The sequence below is a fragment of the Pagrus pagrus genome (assembly GCF_965226575.1).
Source record: "Pagrus pagrus genome assembly, chromosome: 2".
NCBI classification, from domain to species: domain Eukaryota; kingdom Metazoa; phylum Chordata; class Actinopteri; order Spariformes; family Sparidae; genus Pagrus; species Pagrus pagrus.
In genome coordinates, this window is record NC_140186.1 from 13,053,407 (window position 1) to 13,074,283 (window position 20,877).

Sequence of the window (20,877 nt, forward strand, 5' to 3'; positions counted from 1 at the left end):
TTCAGGAAAAATGGAGAACAGATCATGTTTATTCATGACATAACTGTTAAAATATAAATGATGACATAGATTTCTTCATTTCACATTCACATAAACCATATACTTCATGTATTAATTATTTCACATATAACATTGACTTCATCTGTAAATCAGTTCACATATAAAATTATCTTCATGAATAAATCACTTCATTATCAATATAGACTCTACAACACTGAAGTACAAAAAGTGCTCAGCACAGTGCCCTGTGTGTTCCTACCATCATTTATATATCACTATATCACAGATTATTGGTTCCATCGGTGAGTTCTCTTGTTATGATCTTCTGAAGGCAAAGCAGATTTAACACTTTTGGTAAGAGACATCTGATAACATGTAGTGATACCTAGTGCAATTTCACAAAGCAGAGCGTGTGTTACTGTCGGGACTATTTCAGTTTTGTATTAAAAAGTGAGCGGAGACATTTGCTCTAAATGCCACATGGTGGTTTTTCTGGGTCTGGTGCTCTTGATGTTTCTGTTTTCTTGCTATCATAGAGGGCCTCTATTTATGCGTAAGACATCCTGCCAAGGTAGTTGGCAGGAACGTATCCCCTCTGTCCGTTACACTCCGCTAACCACCAGTCCTTGTTGCCTCCCAGGTCAGAGAACTTGAGGATCCGGACATGCTGGTACTCCTGCAAGGTCAGCTCCTGGTCACAGCGGGCTTGAAATGCATAAACGGCATAAAACTGTGGAAGGAGACACAATTCGGATGTAGTCAGGAACAAATAATGTGTCTTTTGATAGCAGTAGTGTACAGGGTTTATTTGTTTGTTGTATTATAAAAAACATTATGTAAGAAAATAGTAATAATAATAGAATGTGTACTATTATAATAGCCACAGGGGATATTTTGCTGCATTGAGTACTGTTAAGTACTTTTCAATACTTTAAGTAAATACTTTAAGTTCATTTACTTCAGTAAAGTATGTGAGTACTCCTCCACCATTAGAATTACAAACTAAATAGTACTGTAAATACCAAATCTAAACCTGCACTGAAATAATATTCAAATGTATGTATTCTCCTGCAAATCCAAAAGGGGGCACTGTTTATCTAGCTTTCCACATCGACAAAATGTCACCACCAGTCTTAATTTTCATTGGCTGCAGTCTACTGATCCTCGTCAACATTTTATTTTTTAAGACAAATAACTGTGTTGTGTTACGATGCAGATCCGAGGCTGATTGGGTCGTCGTACGAGATGAAGACATGAGCAAAAGGTCGACAAAGCCCGGGAGTGTGGAGCCGAAGTGACAGCGCTGTCATTGTGTAATGCTATTCACCCCATTTAATTTCAATGCAAGCTAGAGAGAGACACTGTGAAGCTATCACTGGCAGAGCTCCTGCTCATCCACTATATCTAACTGCACGCCACCGTTTTACTGGCCCTCTGTAATAACAACCCTCATATTTTACAGGTGGAGGCTCATGTGTGAGGAAGCACTGCCGTTAAAGTTATGCAGCCTGCTGAGCCGTTATATTTTTGTATTCATGAGGTTAATGTGGTGCTTGGTTTCTGTTTATTTGTGTTTATTTGTTTGTCTGTACCCACACTTACTGTATGTACATGCTGACATACAGTCTCTCTGCCACTGTTAATTTTGCAAAACCTCTCAAAGGACGTTAATCTTCTTGACCTTGACTGACCTCAAGCTGGAAACCAAACTCAGTTAAACAAAGTTTTTTTAACCTGTCTCTCAGTCGTAAGCACTGCAGTGTCTTAAAATGACATCCATATGGTGCAAGAACAGTTCTGACAACACACACACACCTGCTGAGCCTCTGTGTCCAGTGTGTCCTCCAGGTCTTCGGGGCTCTCTTGCTCCCCCTGTAGTCCGGAGAGGGTTGAGCTGCTGTCGGTGGAGTTGAGGTTAAAGCTGCGCAGGCTGCTGCTGCCACTGCCTGACACGAACAGACTGAGGTCGTCAAAGTCCTCGTCCACCATGGCAGGCGGCTGCTGCTGTTGCTGCTCTCTGACCATCTGGCCTCCCCGCTGGGAGTCCCTCAGAGGGTTGTACGGCTTCAGGAAGGTGGAGTAGACGTAGCCCTGTGCCCCTAACAGTGACACAACAGGACAAGTTGTCAGGATGTTTGACCTTAGAGTACATTTTAAAGTGTCGGTAGAAGAAAAAAAAATCTCACTTTTCTTTAGTGTTGCTGACAGTTTTGTTTTGTCCAGGTTTTGAGGTATGCAACTCAAAATGTGGGTGAATGTAATGTTGTTTTCTTGTGCTCAAAACACTGACAATCAACACAGCACCTTAATATCAGTTGTCTGGATAATCCTCCAAATATACTGTCAACCATTTACATTCAATTGATGCTGTAAAAATTAATTCCAACAAGAAGGGCACTCAGCCGCCTCGCAATGTAAAAGAAAGTGACCAAAAATTACTGGACCCGTCCCTTTATCAGAACCCAAACCAAAAGTTAATGGGGTCTATTTTGGGCTGAGACCCATCTTCCATCTGACTTTTGTGGTGATCTGTTTAGTAGTTTTTATGTAATCCTGCTCACAAACCAACAAACGGACAAAGGTGAAAACATAACCTCCTTGGCCAGGATGTTGAGTTTTTCAAATGTGTAAAGATTTTAGTTGAAAGCATTAAAAAATTAACCAAGATTATCAACAGAATGTGAATAAATAGCAGTTTTGATATTATGTCTATGTATTTATTGTACAGATTTATGTTAGCATGCTAACCAGCTAGCCCCGGCCCATCCCTGTTCAAAGCTCTCGTGCTAGCAACGTAAACACTAACAATCCCTGAGCTCCCAGTCCGAACCGCTAGCTGCACAGCTAACTGGGCTCACCAGTTAAGGCAGCTATAGTTGGCAGCACTCGGCGGTTATGCTGGTTATATTTGTTTTGAGTATAAATTGGACAGATGACTAATTCTTACTCCTTGGGAGGAAAAATCTGGCCAAGAATTTGTAATTTGTGCGAACTGACTTTTTAATTTTTCAACAATAAGGTATTTACAAAACAACTTGTACTTTATAGGACATTTTCCAGCTTCATAAAAAGAAATCTGGATAATTGTCTGTTTAAAATATGGGGCTGCGTGTACATTACATTAAGACTCTAAGCAAAAAGCTCCAGCATTTGCTTACACAATCTTAAATCCACGTGAGCGAACTGAGGAATGTGTAAATATGAGGCGAGCATATTCATAGTGTTGATATCAACAGAAGAATGAACAACAACTTCCTGGGAATGCTTGTAATCCCAGAGGAAAAGACAAGTCTGTGAAGAATGTACTTTGCACCAAGAAACACACACTCATTTTTTTTTTTTTCCCGAGCACTCATAAAAAAGAACTTGTTATTGCAGAGTACAGAGAGGCGCGCAAGCGGCGTCTCTCCGTCCTTGTTTCTGAATACCCATAGGGAGAAGCTTTGTACTCTAAGTAACACTGCTTACAACGCGCAGCGGTTTGTTCCAAACAAGACATCGGGATCTCAGGTGCCTCTGCGAGACGTAGAGGGGAGATGGAGATAAGCTATGGAGTTGGCCCTGTTGTGAGGCAACCATCTCCAGAGGCAGGCAAAGAGGTACCAGCAACCATGACATCACAAGAGCTCCTGGGACTGATTCTTGTGTGTTGACTTGTCGGTGTCAGAAAGTAAAGTTTGGTGTGTCTACACAGCCTCAGTCGTCTAGTAGATGCAGGTGTATTCACAGAGGAAAGTGTATAAAAGAAAGCCTATACCGACCAGACCTGCAGATGATGATCTAATGTGATAACTTAATTCACTTTGTGTGTCTTACAAACACAATGCGCCAGGAGCTACCTCTGCCCTGAGGGCCTTTGTCCTTCTGCACACACACGCACACACACACACACACACACACACACACACACACACACACACACACACACACACTTGCCTCCAGTGTGAACCAGCCAGCGGCTGCTGCTGCCTAATGGGTCCGTGTCCTCCAGTAGGGCCACCAGCTCTCCCTCCAGCAGGCTGAGGTCCTGCTCCTGGCAGCCATTGCACTTCCTCTTCAGCTGGTACAGACGGCTCAGTGGGTGTTCTGCCAGCAGCCAGGCGCGCTGCTCCTCGGTTTGATGCTGCACCTCCGGCACCTGGAGAACAGCACGGCACAAAGGTGTGTTGGTGTAATTATTTGAAGTGGGTCTGGTGTGTGGGCACATGTAGGCATGTTGTTAGTTGTCAACGCGCAAGGTTATTCTCGGGAGGTGGAAAGGCAATAAGCTCCTGGGGGCGTTAGTTTAAAAATCTCATATATGTACAGGTGTGCATGCATATGTGTACACCTACACACACATATAGATATACAAGTCTCTGAGGACTGATACCTGATTTGGGTTGTCAACTGCCCCAGTTAATCACAGCCTGGAGCTGTTCACTGTGTCTGCCTTTGATAAGACTCATAGCTGCTCGTTTACGGCTTGGAATTGGTTGGAAACATTTTGAAAGACTCAGAGGAATATACAGGACCTTTTTTTTAACCTGCAATCAAAAAATAATTATCCTAAAACGGTGGCTTCAAGTATTTTATTTACATGTGAATTTTACATCTAATTCAATTACATATGTTCAATGTAAAGGGTTTCTCTAGGGACTCATGTTGAGACAATGTGTATAATTTAAATAGCTAGATGTGTGAATTATTACCGAAGACAGAATAACCAATTTAAATAGCATTACTTTTATGTGTAATACTGGAATAATAAACATTTGTAAAACGCATTATGTTTAGTTCCCCTCAACTTATGTACCAATTGAATAATGACATAAGGTTTATGTGTAAAGTTTGCATCAATTTAATTTAATCAGACTCATTTATTTAATTTATACACATTGACTCAACATGATAGAAAAATTCAAGAAATTCCCAAAATCAGACACTTAAGTAAATACTTCAAGTCACTTCGTTTTAGGAAAATTATTTATGTGGCTGTGGAGCCAATGAGAAGTTTGCAGATGCTCACACAACTAACCAGAGATCTACCGACTGCAGGTTACAATGCACATTTTTGACATGAATAATCTTTTCGAGATTGCTTCCACTTTTCTTACCGCTATTTTCTTGTCTCGTTGCCTCTCGAAGCTGACCTTCCGCTCCATTAGCTTCTGTGCGTTATCTTTGACAAACGTCAGGTTGTTCAGCTCATCCATGATGCTGTTCTGCACTTCAGCGATGTTTGACAGCGGAGCCTGAAAAACAAAAACATGACAAATTTTAGTTTGAATGTTAAAGGTGCATTGTGAAAGCTATGGCCACCTGTCCAAAGTCAATCCAAACAAATAGGGGGCAGTAAATCACCAGAGTAACCGCTAACTGCTGCTCACTATACTCTCTGCTGTAGCTATTAGCTGCGGTTAGCTAGTTAGCTCAGTTAGCCAAGCAGTTAGCAGCCCTATTAGCAAATATTTTCAAATCTAGTGCTGTGAATTAAGGATTTCTTTTGACCAAACTAGAAGTGATTGTTGGAACGACAAGATGTTGTAGCTTAGTTTAATTTTGCTCATGTTGAGTTTGATTAAAGTGTGTTTTATGATGAACTAGCAAGGCAACTAGGCTTGTCTTGGTTCGGTCTTGGTTGGTTTGATGATTATTAAAGAAAATAAGTGTAAAAATGTCTCCCTTCTTGACATTTTTTGAGTTTATTTTGTTTATTTATTAGAGAGACAGCTTCTGAAACTTCACAAACTCGCCGTTTGCTTACATCTCCCAGTTAAACGGGAGCTATGCTATCGGACTATTGCCTCTTGAGGTACAAAGTGGTATTACAAGACAGGACTGGCTCGGGCTAGATGGTTAGCATGCTAACTAAAGTAGAAATCTCTGCAACATAGACGTCATTTCTTGACATTCTGTTGTTAATGTTAGTTCATTTTTTTAATGTTTTAAACTAAAATCCTGGCTAAATCTTACATGTTGCACCTTTAAATAGACTCAAAATAAATTGTGTCTAATAATTTGATTTATATGTGGGATCCTCACCGGTAGCTGCTGTATGGATGGGGAACAAAGCAGTATTTTGTCCATCAGCCCTCTGAGCAGGGCTACCAGATACACCACACAGTTGGTCAGGATGGTATAGGCGGCCATGTTGAACCTCTGCAACTCCTCCACTAGCAAGGCATTGAGAGCTTCGTAGTCCCTCTTGGCGGGACCGGGCGGGTCTACTGACACCAGTGAAGGAGAGGAAGCAGTGGTGGATGACGAGGATGAGGATGAGGATGAGAAAGAAGAGGAGCGCTCCAGGCGGCTGCAGTAATCCAGCAATTTGTCATAACGCTTCTGGATGAGCTTCTGTGGGGCCGTGAACATGCCTTGAAGGGAGGAAAGGGGGGCGAGAACCAAGCGCTCCATACTGTCTTTCTGGAGGAGGAAGTCAATGAGGTGGAAGATGATGAATAGAGACATCCAGTGTAAGTCTACAAGTATTCACTATTATGAATTCTGTGCATGTAAACAGGTACTTATAGGGTGCTTATGTTTGTTTTTCTAAGATATTTTAAATAATGTATGATCCATTAAATGCCTTGTTTTTAGTATGCAGCAGTGTCTCTAATTCAGAGCAATTTCCTCCAAGGGGAAGCAGTAAAGTGCGCCTCAACATTAATCTTGAATACACAACAACAACGGAGCTGCTACAGCTCGATTTGCATGCAGACGAACAAGAGCTAGTGATACTGTTCAGCTTAAAGTGAGACTTTAGCAGACATACCAGATTTCATTTATTATAGTGTGGAGCCTGTAAAGTAAAAAAAGAACAGTTTCTTTGGTGAAAATGTTCTGAAAGTATCTATCAGTTACAGCTGTCATGGTTTGATTATAACAGTCACTGAAATCCTTTTCATGACTGCTGCTTGCCTTCTTTGGGTACATGCGCTTTTGTGTGCACACTTCGGTTGGAGACTGCTAAACTGCTGCACAGAGAATCTTTCTGAAAGGTAAAAGTATCTCAAAATTGGCAAGAGTGCGATCTACTGAGAGAAGAGGGTAGGAAAGGGAAGTTGGCAGAGTTGCTGAAGGATCTAGCAGGAAGGCTAAAGGAACGGAAGGAGAGGATTAATTTAATATCACGGACAGAAGACAGGTAGCTGTGGGCAAAGTGACAGATGACTCACAGTTCACAGGAGGGTGAATGGGAGATCATGTAGGAACAGCAAAGACAGAAATACTGAAGATCCAGTGAAGACAGTGAAGAGGGAAAGCTGGACAGTAAAGTCAACTTATTTTGATTACTTACAAAGTGCTTATAGGGGTCATTTCCATTACTGTGCGATGAGCCGTTTGTGCCATTTTTGCTTGGCTCTTTCACGATGTTCTCCATGTCATGGACGTTCTGGACAGCTACAGACACCATCTCCTGCAGAAAACACATCAAGAAACCAAGATTGAGAAAAGTTGAATATATCAAATGCACACAAATGTGTAGCAGGAAATCTGTACCTACCTGAGTGTGCAGCAGGTAACATTGAACGTTCTTGACCAGCTGCCTCACAGCCTTCTCCAGACTCCTGAACAGCTTCTCCTCTCTATCAAATACTTCATCTCTCACCTATGAAGAAGAGAAAAAATAGTCCCCTTAATAGTAGTTAAATGCCATTATGCTTTTGCCTTAAAATCAATAAACTTCAACCTTTTGGCCATTTTAGAATTTTGATCTTAAACCTCCTGACCGCTACCTGTAATTGTTTTATATCACTTGAGTTTTATTTTATTATGTTTATATTCATCTATCTAATTAGCTACCATAATTGCAAAGTTTGACAGCTTTTACATAACTGTAGCCTATTTCATTTACAATTTAATTATCTAAACATATCTTTATCTTCTATGACCAGAAAGGTAAAAGAAGGATTGCTTTTTTGTTTTGTATTGTACATCACTTTTTTGTTTTTTTCCCCCGTTTCTTTATTTGTAATTGACTCGATGTCATTGTAAATGAGGATCACCCTTCAGTGACCTTTCGAGTACAATAAAGGGTGAAAGAATGAATGAATGATGCCATTAACAAACGCAATAAAGCAACAATTTGTTTGAACTGTCATGTCTGACAGCCAAATATAACTTTTGCTCCGTTTACTCCTTTTTTATTATAGTTACAGTGAGTGTGGGATGAACCAAAGGGTTTTTTTTGTTGTTTTTTTTACCTGTGGTTCAACTCCAGTGAGGATCTTGAGATAGCCAGCAAACCGGTCCCCTTTCTTCCGGATAGAGTGAATGTTGAACTTGTGTAGTTTGCCCCTCAGCGTGCCTTCATCTTCCAGCCTCTTATACTTCATAACTGAAACAGTTAAGAAGTAAAATAAAAACATAAATGAGCAGGAATATTGAACCAAAATTGAAAGAATTATGTCAGAGTAAATACAGCATAGACATTGTAGCACAAATTTGATTTTAAAAAAAGACATCAGTGATAAATACCCACATATATGACAGCGTGAATGAAATCTCACCTATATCCTTTCGTCTCTTGAACTCATTGATGTTAACATTGATGATTTTGGCGGCAGTGAATGCCTCCTGCAGTGGCCGACAGTCAGGGTGGTCTTCAGGTGTGGCCTGCCACAGCTCCCTCAGCAGCAGTGGGTACTTCATGATCCTCTGGACCGGTTTGATGATCAGTGAACCCATGTCCAGCAGGTTGGGTTTCCCTCTGTGCAAATGAAGTGCATTATAGAGTAAACAATGGTCAACATGAACTGTTATGAACTACCAAACAGAGACTCAGGAAAGAAAACAATACACGAGAGCAACAACACATCAACCAAGATCTAAATATGACAGTAAATGGTACTTACTCTTGGTCATAGATTTTCCTGTAGTTACAAAGACAAAGAAATAAAGTCAGCACCAAGATTATATGCAGTAAACACTAATGAATAATTTGAAATAATTCAAAAATATCTGGAGGAGGTTACTTACTTCAGAGCTAATACACACGTGGTGAAATGTTGCTTTATCTCCTCTTCTTTCTCATAGGATTTAAGTGACATGTTGGCATCGTCATGGTGGTAACAGTAAATCTTATACACATCCTCTAAAGCTGCCTTCGCCTGGATGAATACTTCACCTTCGAAAACAGACAAAAAAAATACATGACACACAGGACGTGAAATACAGGACGTGAGATCTTTTGTCGAATATTAACCAGAGCAGTAACATTTCGATAAACTTGAATCAGGCAGGCAAGAGTGAAAATGTCATTACCTATGACGACTGCCTCTGGATCAGGGTCAGCCAGGGCCTCATGCAGTCTGTGAAGAAGTGCTGCAGATACCTCACACACTGTCTCCATGTTGGTGAACAACCTGTCTACATCCACAACCTAACAGAGGATAAGGAAACTGTAAATTTATGGTTTTGACATCTTTGGATGCAAATGAAAGTCGAAATTTTTCTGATGGTACATTTTCTGTCGTTGATATTAACTTCTACAGTTTATTTGAACAGTTTAATGTTGATTCCTGGCTATTTGCCATAAGGTCAGGTTAGACTCAGTTAAGGTCGAGTTTAGGATTATATTGTCAAGATGTACCAAGCGGGCAAATGACGCTGTTGCATCAACTTTCTCAGGAGGCAGCTTGTTCAATATTTACATTAGACTTAACAAATTAGATTTTAGTTCAAGAAAATTTGTATCATTTTAAAAGAGTTATCTTCTTTAAAGTGAAGCCAAAACATCTTGATCGCCCCCTGGTGGCTGGCTGTCCTGCAAGATAGTAGCCCCTCCGCGTTAGTAGAGGGGACATGGGCCAAACTAACAAGAAAATCAGTACACGTCAAACAAATAGTTCCCAAAGTATCTTCAAGTGTTCATTTCTCTGATAAGCTTGGTTTTAATGAGTAACAGTGAGGTGCGATGTTGTGGTTGACAGCTGAGACCTGATGTCACAAGCACAAGATGGCAGTGCCCTTATCCAAGATATTCTGGTCTGATATTTGTACAGTGGAAGGAAGTGTCATCTATCTTTATAAACAGTCAATGATATAGACTTTGGTGGGGATTAATACCACATTTAGCCTGGAAGAGACTTCATTTGGGATCCTGAAAAGTATCTACCTGCAAATTTCGTAGAGGCTGGACCACCTCCCTGATGCACAGCTCCAGGTCGGTGAGGAAGTCCTTTTCAGTCTGCACAAGCTCCTGAATGACCTTTGCCCTGCGGTTCATCTTCCTCAAACGGACCTCCTCTGGGTCCAGAGCTGGCGAGGGCGGTGTGGACAGGTCGTGTGGTGTCATTTTCTCTGAGAAAATGATGGAATTATACATAATTATATAAAATTATTTTTTTAAAATCAGTTCAGCTGTAATTTCTAGGGGGCTAAACACAAGTCAATATATGGAAAGCCGGTGAGGTTTTTATCCATCTCCTTTACCCCGCTGTTTGATGTTGTATATGTTTGTTAATTTCAATGTTAGCTGGCATTGAAACACGCTCTATCATGTTTATATCTATACTGGACAAAAAGGCTGAATATCCTGTAAACAATTTGATTCTCCTGGCAAATATGATTGGGACACATTAGACATATGTGTGCAGGTGCATGGAGCGTCGTTTACAAACACTGACTGCCATTTGCACTGGCATTTATAAACACCAGCTGGTGATATTAAACTAAAAGACATATAAAACATTGTAAGGCAGGGAAAAGGACACAAATAATGATCTCATCGACTTTCCATACAGCACCTGGCCCAGTGAGTGATTTAGGTCATACAAGAACATAGAAAACGAATGATGATGTGAGTGCACCTACATTTTGCTATAAATCTGCAGTTTCCCAAAAAATGCTATGTTTTTGCCAGCATTTCAAGCCATCTGTGTGGCACATTTTCTAAAAATGCGGGTAAACACCCTGGCCCTGTGGGCTGTGCATGCTTGGAAAAACCTACATCTCTTCTAACATATCCGCTTGACGCCCTAGCAGCCATTTAGATCGCCGTATTTCACGGTGATCTAATTATTTTGACTCGAGCGCCAAAAGGCCTCACTTAACATGCCAGTCAGGCTCACTTCTCCCTTTTTTTTTATTGCTCTGCTGCCTAATCAGTCTGTGGCTGCTCGGCACTTTGCATGGCAGGCAGGAGTGTCTGTTCAGGGAAGAGGGATGCTTCCTTGCTGCCTAATCGACGCTGCACACCACTTCCCTCTCCGGGGGTGGGGGGGAGAGAGAGTGATGAAGAGAGAGAGAGAGGTGGAGGGAGGAAGACAGAAGGCTGCGAGGCTCGTGTCAGGTTACGGAACTAATCGTGCCGCTGATGTAATGCTACGGCGTGCTCAGGCATTCCATCTGCTCAGACTGGGAGTGTGTGTGTGGGGTGGGGAGAGTGACACACAATGATAAACACACTCCTACATATGCAAGGACACACACACACACATTAACACTGATTCACACAGGTGCACACAGGAATATATACATACACTCCCGGTTTACTAATTTTACACATATGCACACACTAACACAGAGGTAAACATGCAGAATATTTGACTTTGAGAATTTCAATTTGTGCAGAAAATATTACCAAGACCCGCTTTAATGTTGCGTTCAAAGAACCAAGACCAAAAATCTGGCTAATGATGAGTCCAGACACACCCTTTGTATTTACACGTGGTGTTGCTATGTGCTCTCATTAGTGTAATTCTGGGTTTGGACCAGATCTCAGAAGCAAGATAGTGAGGAAGTTGCATTCTTAAAGAAAACAAGTTGGATAGGATCAGGGACAATCTACCTTTTTTCTTTATTTCCTTATACAAATCTTTTAATCTTTTTTATGTTAGATGCAACAGCAATGTCAAGTTGCAGATGCTATGAAGGCCACAGTGTTGCCATGAGAGAACGGTGCAGTACAGTCTGCAGTAGCTGCCTTTCACTGAAGGTGAGGAGAATGGGTCATGTGTTTCTGGCCAGTGGGCAGAACCTTCCTCATGAATGCGAACAGTGTACAGATTGTGTTCAGACTTGACTGACTCCAATGGAGATCGGATTACGCTCTGCTTGCAACACTACTTACAGTTACACCTTACATTTTACCTTTTTCATGAGATACAGCAATTAAATGAACACCTGCATACGTGAATCATCAGCTCTCTGAAAATCTCCACAAAAACTGAACATTTCAAATGCCACAGAGGTAGTATTCATCTGAAGGACCAATTGAAAAGCATTGCACAGGTGTTCCTGTTTCTGTGTCCTCCCCATAGAGTGGTGTAGGGATGACGTATTTTTGTGGGCTAACCTGGATAACATTGCCCTGGTTCCCTCCACAAAAAGACAATGGGATTTTTTAATTGGATTTTGGATTATCGCCAAAAATAATCTCTGTGGCAAACACACATTTATGATACTTACATATTTTATTCAGAATGATAGTCCTAACAGATGAACACCACTTTTGTGAATTAAATTGATGTAAATAAAAAGCTAATGTTAGGCTATAAACAGACTACATTGCGGCCGCATGACATAAACGTCACCACTAACCGTCTTACTACACAATTCGATACACATTTTCTATAAATTGTTTTAGTGTTAGAGTTAGAATAGTTGCAACTAAAGTCGGTCTGTAAAGACGGACTAGTGAGTAGATGAGTCTCTGTTTTTGGTGTGATGATGCTAAATGTCTGTGACAACTACTGTAGTCCCATTTAGCCACTTTTTAGCAAACGCCATTTTTAAGACATGTAAACACTTTATAATTCAATTGTGGGGCATTTAGCTGTGTATTTTATGTTGTAGAACAAAACTTGTAAATATCTTAAGCCTGTGGTAACCACAGACCTTATTTCAGCCTTTTAACCGAAAACCAATTCAAAAGATTCATTGACTTTGAGACAAGGGAACCGGAAGTGAACTGATTTCCGGGTTTTAGGACTCATTACTACACCACTCTTTACTCCCCAACCCCTTTTTGTTTTCATCTGTTCTGAATGATTAAAGACAGTGTAACAGGTTCAAAGGATTTAAAAAAACACAGCTTTCTCTTTAATTTTGCTTCTTTAGCTAAAACAGTCACAAACTATAAATGCAACACCATATCTCTCAATGTGAAAAAAAAATAAAATCCTCCCCTTATCCAAAAGTTAATGGGGTCTATTCTGGGATGAGACCCATTCTCCATCCAAGTTTCATGGAAATCCGTTCAGTAGTTTTTGTGTAATCCTGCTGACAAACCAACCAACAGACATTTTTTAAAGGGCAATTATTGGAACACACTAAAAGAAGCGCTTTAACTTCTGCCAGCTTCTCTCACTGAATCAAATTAAAAGTGCTGCAAACGCTGGCTAATGTAACTGTGGCTAGCTAGCACATGTAAGCTAACCGCTAGCTAACATAAGAGAGACCTCAGTGCAGTTAAAATGAAGACTGATAACAACTCTAAATGTGTATTATTGTATTCAGTGGGAGAAGTTAAGAAATGTCTTACATGTCTTTTGTTTGAACTACTTATGGTCAGCCCCCATAAACACACACACACCTACTGTACCTACGTCATGTGCTTTTACTGAGTGTACACAAATCATAAACGCAAATCATATTTTTCCCAGGATGGATGGGTTGTGTCCCCTCTGTCCCCCCTGCGATTTGATGTCTGCGGAAGAGGAGTCAGTGAATACAGCAAAGACCAAACTGTGCAGCCAAAAGCCTTTACCTTCAGCAGTTATTAATTAACTTGCCAATGCCTGATAATACTTCAAGAAGTAGATAAGGTTAGATGTTATTTGAGTCAACTGAAGCTTTGGAATAAACTACTTCTAATATCGTTCCACCATTTCACTGTGAGATAACATTTTTCATTATAGGAGCAACGGATAAATTGCTACGAGTGGAAATGTTACGTAACAGAAGTATCACATTCATGTATCAGCAGTGTCTTGTGTCTACGTGGGCTTCCAGTGTGAAAAGAGACCCCAGAATCACTGGAAATCTCCAACCGTGAGAAACAGATCAGGTGAGGTATATCTTGACAGCTCGTTGGACAGAGGCACGTAACTATTTTTAATCTGGTTTCAGCTCTTTTTCATTTCACTCCGATACTTTCTTGCCACTGTACAAAGTCTCAACACAAGAAATGACTTTGAATTTTGTATGAAAACTGGAAAAGGTTGCTCCTCACTGACAAATTCACAATGCTACAAAAGATTTTAAAAAATGCGTTATAGCCCATCAAGACTCAGAAGTGGATCTCAAACCGTGCTGACTTATCCTTTAGCCAGCATTATGTTTGGTGAGCTATGGTTGCCGGCACAGGAGTTCCCATGAAAGTGGATACAGGGCTTTTCAGCGTTCAGCCCATTGAAAGGGATCCATCAGACTGCCCCAGAACAGAATGCAAGGCACGGCGTATCATGTATCGCCATCAAGAAAAATGACACGCCAGGGAAGTGCACAATGGGATTTTTATCACTGAGAATACTGAGAATACATTTTGGGTAAAGAATGCAGGAATTGGAAGAAAGCCTGCAAGAAATATTCAAGAAAAGAAAAGTCGGACATTTATCCTACTATGTCTTTTATCCTTCATTGTGTCTAGTTTAATAAATGCCACAGTTCAGCCCTCAAACAACATAAAGTCCACATCAAAGTAACTTGGTCTAAGGATAAATACATGTCAATATTTGGTTTATTACTGTCCTTTATGCTGGTTTTTATGCTGGTAAATCATTGGCAGAAGTATTATACTGAGTGACTGTAAATAATTAGACATCTTGATGTCATGTTGCCATGGTTCTACGGCTCGACCAACCTGTCTGACAAGCAGATGAGAACTGACTGCAGCTCACATGTTTCCTCTTTCGGTGAAGTCATCGTTCTGTCAATATTTGCAATGGTAATACCACTGTAAATATGTAATACTGCCTGTCAGGTGTGAGGCTAAAGTCAAGCAGGGTGGGAGAGAGGTTTACTGAAAACAACCCTGTGTTTTTTGACAACCATGCCTTGCCATGATGCAGGTTGGTGGAAAAAAAACAGAAAGTACAAAAAGAGGGGGGAGTGTCTCTATTTCAAGTAAACAGAGCTGCTGCTGATAAGGCAAGTGTGTTTGTGTGTTTGTGTATGTGTGAAAGTTATTCTATCAGTACAAAGACGGAAGAGAAAAGTTGGCTTTACTAAGTCAAGCCTGATTTAAAGTCATGTTGGCACGTGATGTGTATTGTTCACAGAAGAGGAAACCCAGGAACAAGTGGCACAGGAAGGCCTACATACTTCAGCTAATCGTTGATAGCAACCCCCTACTGAGGTGGTGATGTCATTCATTTTGCTTGAAGTGCAGCATTCTCAGTCAATGACTGCACTCATTGGACAGGTGAAGCCAGTTTTATTTCTTAAACATGATATGTGCGTGTGCAAAAGACTAGGTCAGCTTTTGTGATGAGGCATCATGCAGCAGGATTAACGATTGTTTTTTTATCGCATCTCACTCTCCTCTCTGTCTTACTTTCTGGGTCAAATCGCTCTTTAAACGGGCGCTATGCAGTTCAGGAGAAGATGTTCAAACTCAGAAATACTTATTTTTTCGATAACTGAATAAACAAGCTGTTCTCAGAGGAAAATAAGGTCCCCAGAACACTGTTTGAAGCTAGAAAGGTGGCAGGGTCCGCCAAATATAAACACAGTTGAAATTGTGTTGTCCTTTAAGGTCAGTTTTCAGTCATGAAAACAAAGACAGTTTGTTTATTTACTTTGTTCAGGCATAGAAAGGTCATTGAGGATCTTTATCTACTTATAAAAATGTCTTCCCCAAAACTACATAGTGCACCTTTAATGTTATATTCATCGTAAACCACGACTGAGTGTCTTTAAACTCTTTCACTAAACTTGATGATGAAAACTCATCTGCAAATCCCTCTTCACACTTCACTGGTGTATAGGTCTTGTTTACTTGCTGGCCTGGAACACTTCTAAAGCCACTCCTCTGTGCCTGAGTTCGGAGCCCAGTTTGCATATGTGGCTTCATCCCTGCGGGAGTATCTCCTGCTCAACTAACACAACAGGTGCCTGGTATCCAGAGCTATAGCAATGCGTACTATACTGTGTGTGTGTGTGTGTTGAATCTTTGCCCTCAAGCCATAAATTCTGCTTCTTAAAGTCCATCTATAGTGGACATACTTGTCCAAAAGTCCTCCTAGCCAGTGTGTTATCAAGAGTTGAGAGACTTTTCAGACTTAGTGTTGGCTCACGTGTGTATAGATTGTTGCCATAGTTTTGACCCCAGGGGAGGTCATTATCTGGTGTACCTTTAAGTTTTGCGCTGTACTCCGTCTTGTCAGACTGGCTCCTCCTCACCAGCGTCCCCAGGTTGAAGTCACCTTTGGCCGTGTCATCAGCCACGATAGTGTCCGTTTTCCTCCTCTCCAGGTAACGCAGGAACACAGGCCGGTTCCTCCTCTTTATCACTTTCTCCTTCTCTTTCTCCTTCTCCTTTTCACTCCCGCCGGCCTCGTTGGGATCCATGGTGGGGCCCTCAGCTCGCTTGGTGCCTCCAGACCAGTCGAGGGGAAGAGAGAGGGACAGGAAGAGGGAGAGAGAAACAGAGAGAGGGAGGGAGACAGAGCCTGGGAAGTGCAACAGGTGCTCTGTCCACTGTGCACTGACTGCCAGCTCTGCACAGGTAATCTAGCTCCTCCCCATGTCTACCTGTCATGAGAGCTATGCGGCCACACCTCCCTGCTGCTGTGCTATGTTCTTCCCTGCAGGCGTTTATGTTCATCAAGGGAGAGAAAGTGTTGAGATGCACTTTCTCTCCCCTGAAGGTTTGAAGACAGCGGGGATGATCATCAGCTTCTTTCTGCTCCGACTAAAACTAAAACGTGCTGCAAATAAAATGCACGTGAGGCCTCATAGAGACTCTAACAAAGTGAAAATGTTGACAAGGAAGTATTTATGTAAATAGCACGGGTGCTGTAAATGACACTCACTAATACAGAGAGCTTTTTATTTCACACACTGATGAATCAGGGAATTTCCAAATCAATTGAGGAGAATGTTTTATGTCTTCAGTGTACCTGTACGGAAAACAAACCTCTCAGCAAGTCAAGGTAATGTTAAATAGACTAAATGGATTCAACAAGTCTTTGAAATAAATGACATGCATGAAGTTATTATGACTAAGGTTCAGGAACAAGACCATGCTACTGTTACTGATTCCTCACTGTGCAGACCTATAGGTGGGTTTAAACCCCCACACCTGTCAGCATGGAGTTTGCATGTTCTTCCCGTGCTCGTATGATTTCCGCTTGGTGCTCCGGTTTCTTCCCAACATCTAAGACGTTTGTTAAGCTTCATACATCCATCTCAGTCATTTTTCTTCTTACCGAGGTGTAGCCCCACCCATAGCCTCATACCTGGTTCCTATAGATCAGTGGTGCCAACACTTTTTCCCCAAGTAAATACCTATTTTATTGTGAGAGTGACTTCAAGACCATCTGCAAGTTTCTTGAGTTTCATAATACAGAGATATAAAGATCCTTGATAAATCTTTCAATCTATTTTATCGTATCGTTAAGATGCAAAAATATTCCTGCATTTGACTGACTTCCTGTGCAACCTGCCACTCAGTGCTTATTTAGAAACAAATCAAACCTTATGGCAGTCCAACTTTGGCACGTGGGCTCCACTTTGGGCTGCCGTGCTATATATGCTCTGTTCGACCACCCTTTATCCCTCTCCTCGACCCCGATCATCCATCAACACAACCCTTATCCTATCTATCTAGAATCTCGAGCCATTTCAAATGAAACTACTTTCATGCGACATAATGGCTTGGTCCTAGTGAAATGAAAGAAACCCTTCACGCGCTGTACATATTGTTTGAGCAGTGTTTAAGGACTTGATACAAGCTGCACTCATATGTGTTGACTGATAGCTGTGTCAGGTTATTGGTTTTCAGTGGTTTTGAGGTTGTGGTGAAAATTTGAGTTTGAAAAAATCCTCAAATTGTCATATATAATGCATTTTCTATCTTTGTTACCTGATCCAAAAAAGTATTCTTTCTATCGCCAACCCATAACTTGACACTCAACTTGACAGGAAACCTGGTTCGACAGGTAATTCATTAACACACAAGCTGCCACAATGATTTCTGGTCATAGCAACCAGATACTAGGTTCCTTGCCAGAACAATGAATGGATGCATTTCCTCCCCATTGAACCACAGGTAATGAGGGCACCCATTGTGTTTTCAGATCCCTGTGCAGTGTGCTCATTGCACACCTGTTTAACTTCTGTTAGACTAGATGAACACATATGGCTCACCACTATACTGTATGTCAGCTGGTCACCAACATAAGACATCATCATCATTTATGTGTGTATTCAAGGAAAACTCAAGAATGAAGTTATTAAATGTTGATATAGTGTCTCATGTTCGTCTCTGTTAAACAAGCACAGTTAAATTCTGTTCAAACACAACAGACGTCAGTGTCGGCAGTATGACATAACTCAGGAGGGTTTTGTAACATAACATACTGAACCATCACATACCCTATACAAACATGCAAGTCAGTAAACGATGTTATCTCCGGCGCATTGAAAGTGTTTGTTTATATGACATCATGACACTCAGGGTGTGGCTTTTCTTGACCTGCTCTAAGAGAGAAGTGTACTCTTTCAAATGAATTCACACCTCCAGTAATCCTCTGGGGCGAGCTGCACACGGCTAGTTGCTCAAACTTCACATAGATAGCAGTCGTTACGGAGCACTCGGGAACATGATCCATGGTATCATGGGAGAACTGTAACGATGTAACACGTGTTTTTGTCGAAGGCGTGGCTATGGAAATGTAAACATAAACACATTTGTAGCTTAACATAATGTTTTCTGGTTTCTACAGTGAATTGAGTGTCAAAATTAAGTTACTACATCATCATGGTTTTATGCAATCAGGATATTTTGAAATGCAAATTTTATATTTCACCTTAGTAAAAATGTATTCCTTGTAACAACTGTTTTCGATAACAAACTGTTCATAATGTTATTTCAGTCTAAGCATTTGGTATTTGTTCATTATGTTGCGGTTATAAGTGTTTTCTGGATTTCAGACATGTATGTTAAGTATGTGAGATTGTTAAGCACAGTAACATTGACTTTAAATTGACACTACTAACACACAAAACACGGCTTGACAGCAAGCACAATTATCAAGAGTATAACATTTGGCTCAATATTAACTGTCAAGAAGAAAACACAATTGTTTTTTTTTTGCTTGTCACCATTCTCAGCTTCAGCCTACGGCATTTTACATAGCATCAATTAGCCTAGCAGCGAGCAGACTTTTTCTCTACTCATAGTTTAACAATTTACATGTTTTATTTAAACTTTTTCTCACTCACTGGCTGTTTCAGTCACTGCATCTCCAGACAGAACATCATTGTTGAATTTCAGCCTGCATGCACTATTTTTTTTCAGTCCAGTACCATGATTTTTTTGTTCAATCACTTCAACTCTCCTGCAAATTTGCCTAATAATCATAATGATGCAGTGTTTGGACAAAATTGCAAGGTCCACGGAGAGTGGAGATACCAACATTGCAAATTCCAGGAGGGATTGATTTAAAATACATTAATTAATGTAGAAGTACAAAATAAATGCAAAATAGTGAAAATATCCATCAAAATTCCTAGAGCAACAAATCATTACATTGGAGAAGCTTAAACCAGAGCAAGGTTGACATTTTTGCTTGATAATTAACTTGAATAGTTTATATATTTATTTTTAATTGACTTATTGTTTTCACTACTTCACAACAGATTTCTCATAAGCACTATGAATTATACTCCTCAAACATAAATATCCTCGTTATTTTACACTTCTGTTTGAAATCGACTGTGACCACCTACAGCATGTTTCCAGCCAGTATTTTTTTAAAAATAAAATGCTAAAAGAAACAAATGCTGTATGCCTTATTTTTCAGCAGCAGCCGGAGCCAGCCAGGCGAGTGAATACAGAAAGTGGAAATACTCATAAAACGTCTTCCACAGCCACAGACTAACTGCTCACCACTTGGGTACCATCACTGGAAGAGTCACGGTTGAGCGCTTAGCTTATGGGCACCTTGACAGGAATTGAAGGAAGGGACACTCTTCTCATTTGACTCTCAAATCAAGATTTTTTTAATCAGTACCGAGGTAATAACTGATCAAAGAGACATTTTAGCCGCCTGTTGACCTTCAACAGTCTCACACAATCCTGCCACAACAGCCCAGTTCACCTCCTTCATCATGGTGTCAAGTCACAATACTTCTGTCCACATTACAGGTTTATACCATGAAATATTTTCTTGAAGCAACACATAGGATTTTGTGCTCAGCATAATCAAAGTATTTTGGCAACAGTATCAAAGAAAAGCATGCACTTTGAAATTCTTTTTATGGCGGCCGGCATGTATGTCATTTGTTTGAACATAGGCCGACCTATGCAACACTAAAGGAGACACATCAAGGTGACTTGGAGTGGGTTGGGTGTTTGTTCAAGGCACAATGGATACATATGGACTTTGATCTCACGATGTACCCTATTGTGGAGATAAACAACACCAAAACCATTAACTTCAGGTTATAAAAGCAAAAGCAGCGAGACATTAAAGCAAGAGCTACAGGGACCTTTATGGTTGTTCTAAAAATGGAAGCCAAGTTTCCCAGAAAGAAGGAGGAGGCTAACTAACAATGCACTCTTCTCTACTGAACGTGGAAGGATAGATTGTAAAAGCTGTGTTTTATCCTAATCTTAGCGACAAAAGATATAAACATGTATTGTACCATCTTTCTTTTACTGGTAGTAACTAATCCCATTGTAACTATAGTAATTTTTAGTCCGTTAGCTGGAAAGAGCAAAAA

At 40.6% G+C, this 20,877-nt stretch overlaps 1 protein-coding gene across 1 annotated transcript; it reads right to left on the reverse strand.

Annotated features, from left to right (window-relative positions):
* Positions 1–125: 125 nt before the first annotated feature.
* Positions 126–16,512, reverse strand: arhgef38 (Rho guanine nucleotide exchange factor (GEF) 38). Its single transcript, XM_084368817.1, has 14 exons — positions 16,281–16,512; positions 10,100–10,284; positions 9,247–9,364; positions 8,962–9,109; positions 8,838–8,855; positions 8,493–8,692; positions 8,187–8,320; positions 7,487–7,591; positions 7,280–7,399; positions 6,025–6,405; positions 5,097–5,234; positions 3,937–4,138; positions 1,816–2,099; positions 126–730 (listed from the first exon to the last, which is right to left on the reverse strand). The coding sequence occupies exons 1-14, from the start codon at positions 16,495–16,497 to the stop codon at positions 548–550; spliced, it is 2,433 nt and encodes an 810-aa protein (XP_084224943.1). The 5' UTR covers positions 16,498–16,512; the 3' UTR covers positions 126–547.
* Positions 16,513–20,877: the final 4,365 nt, after the last annotated feature.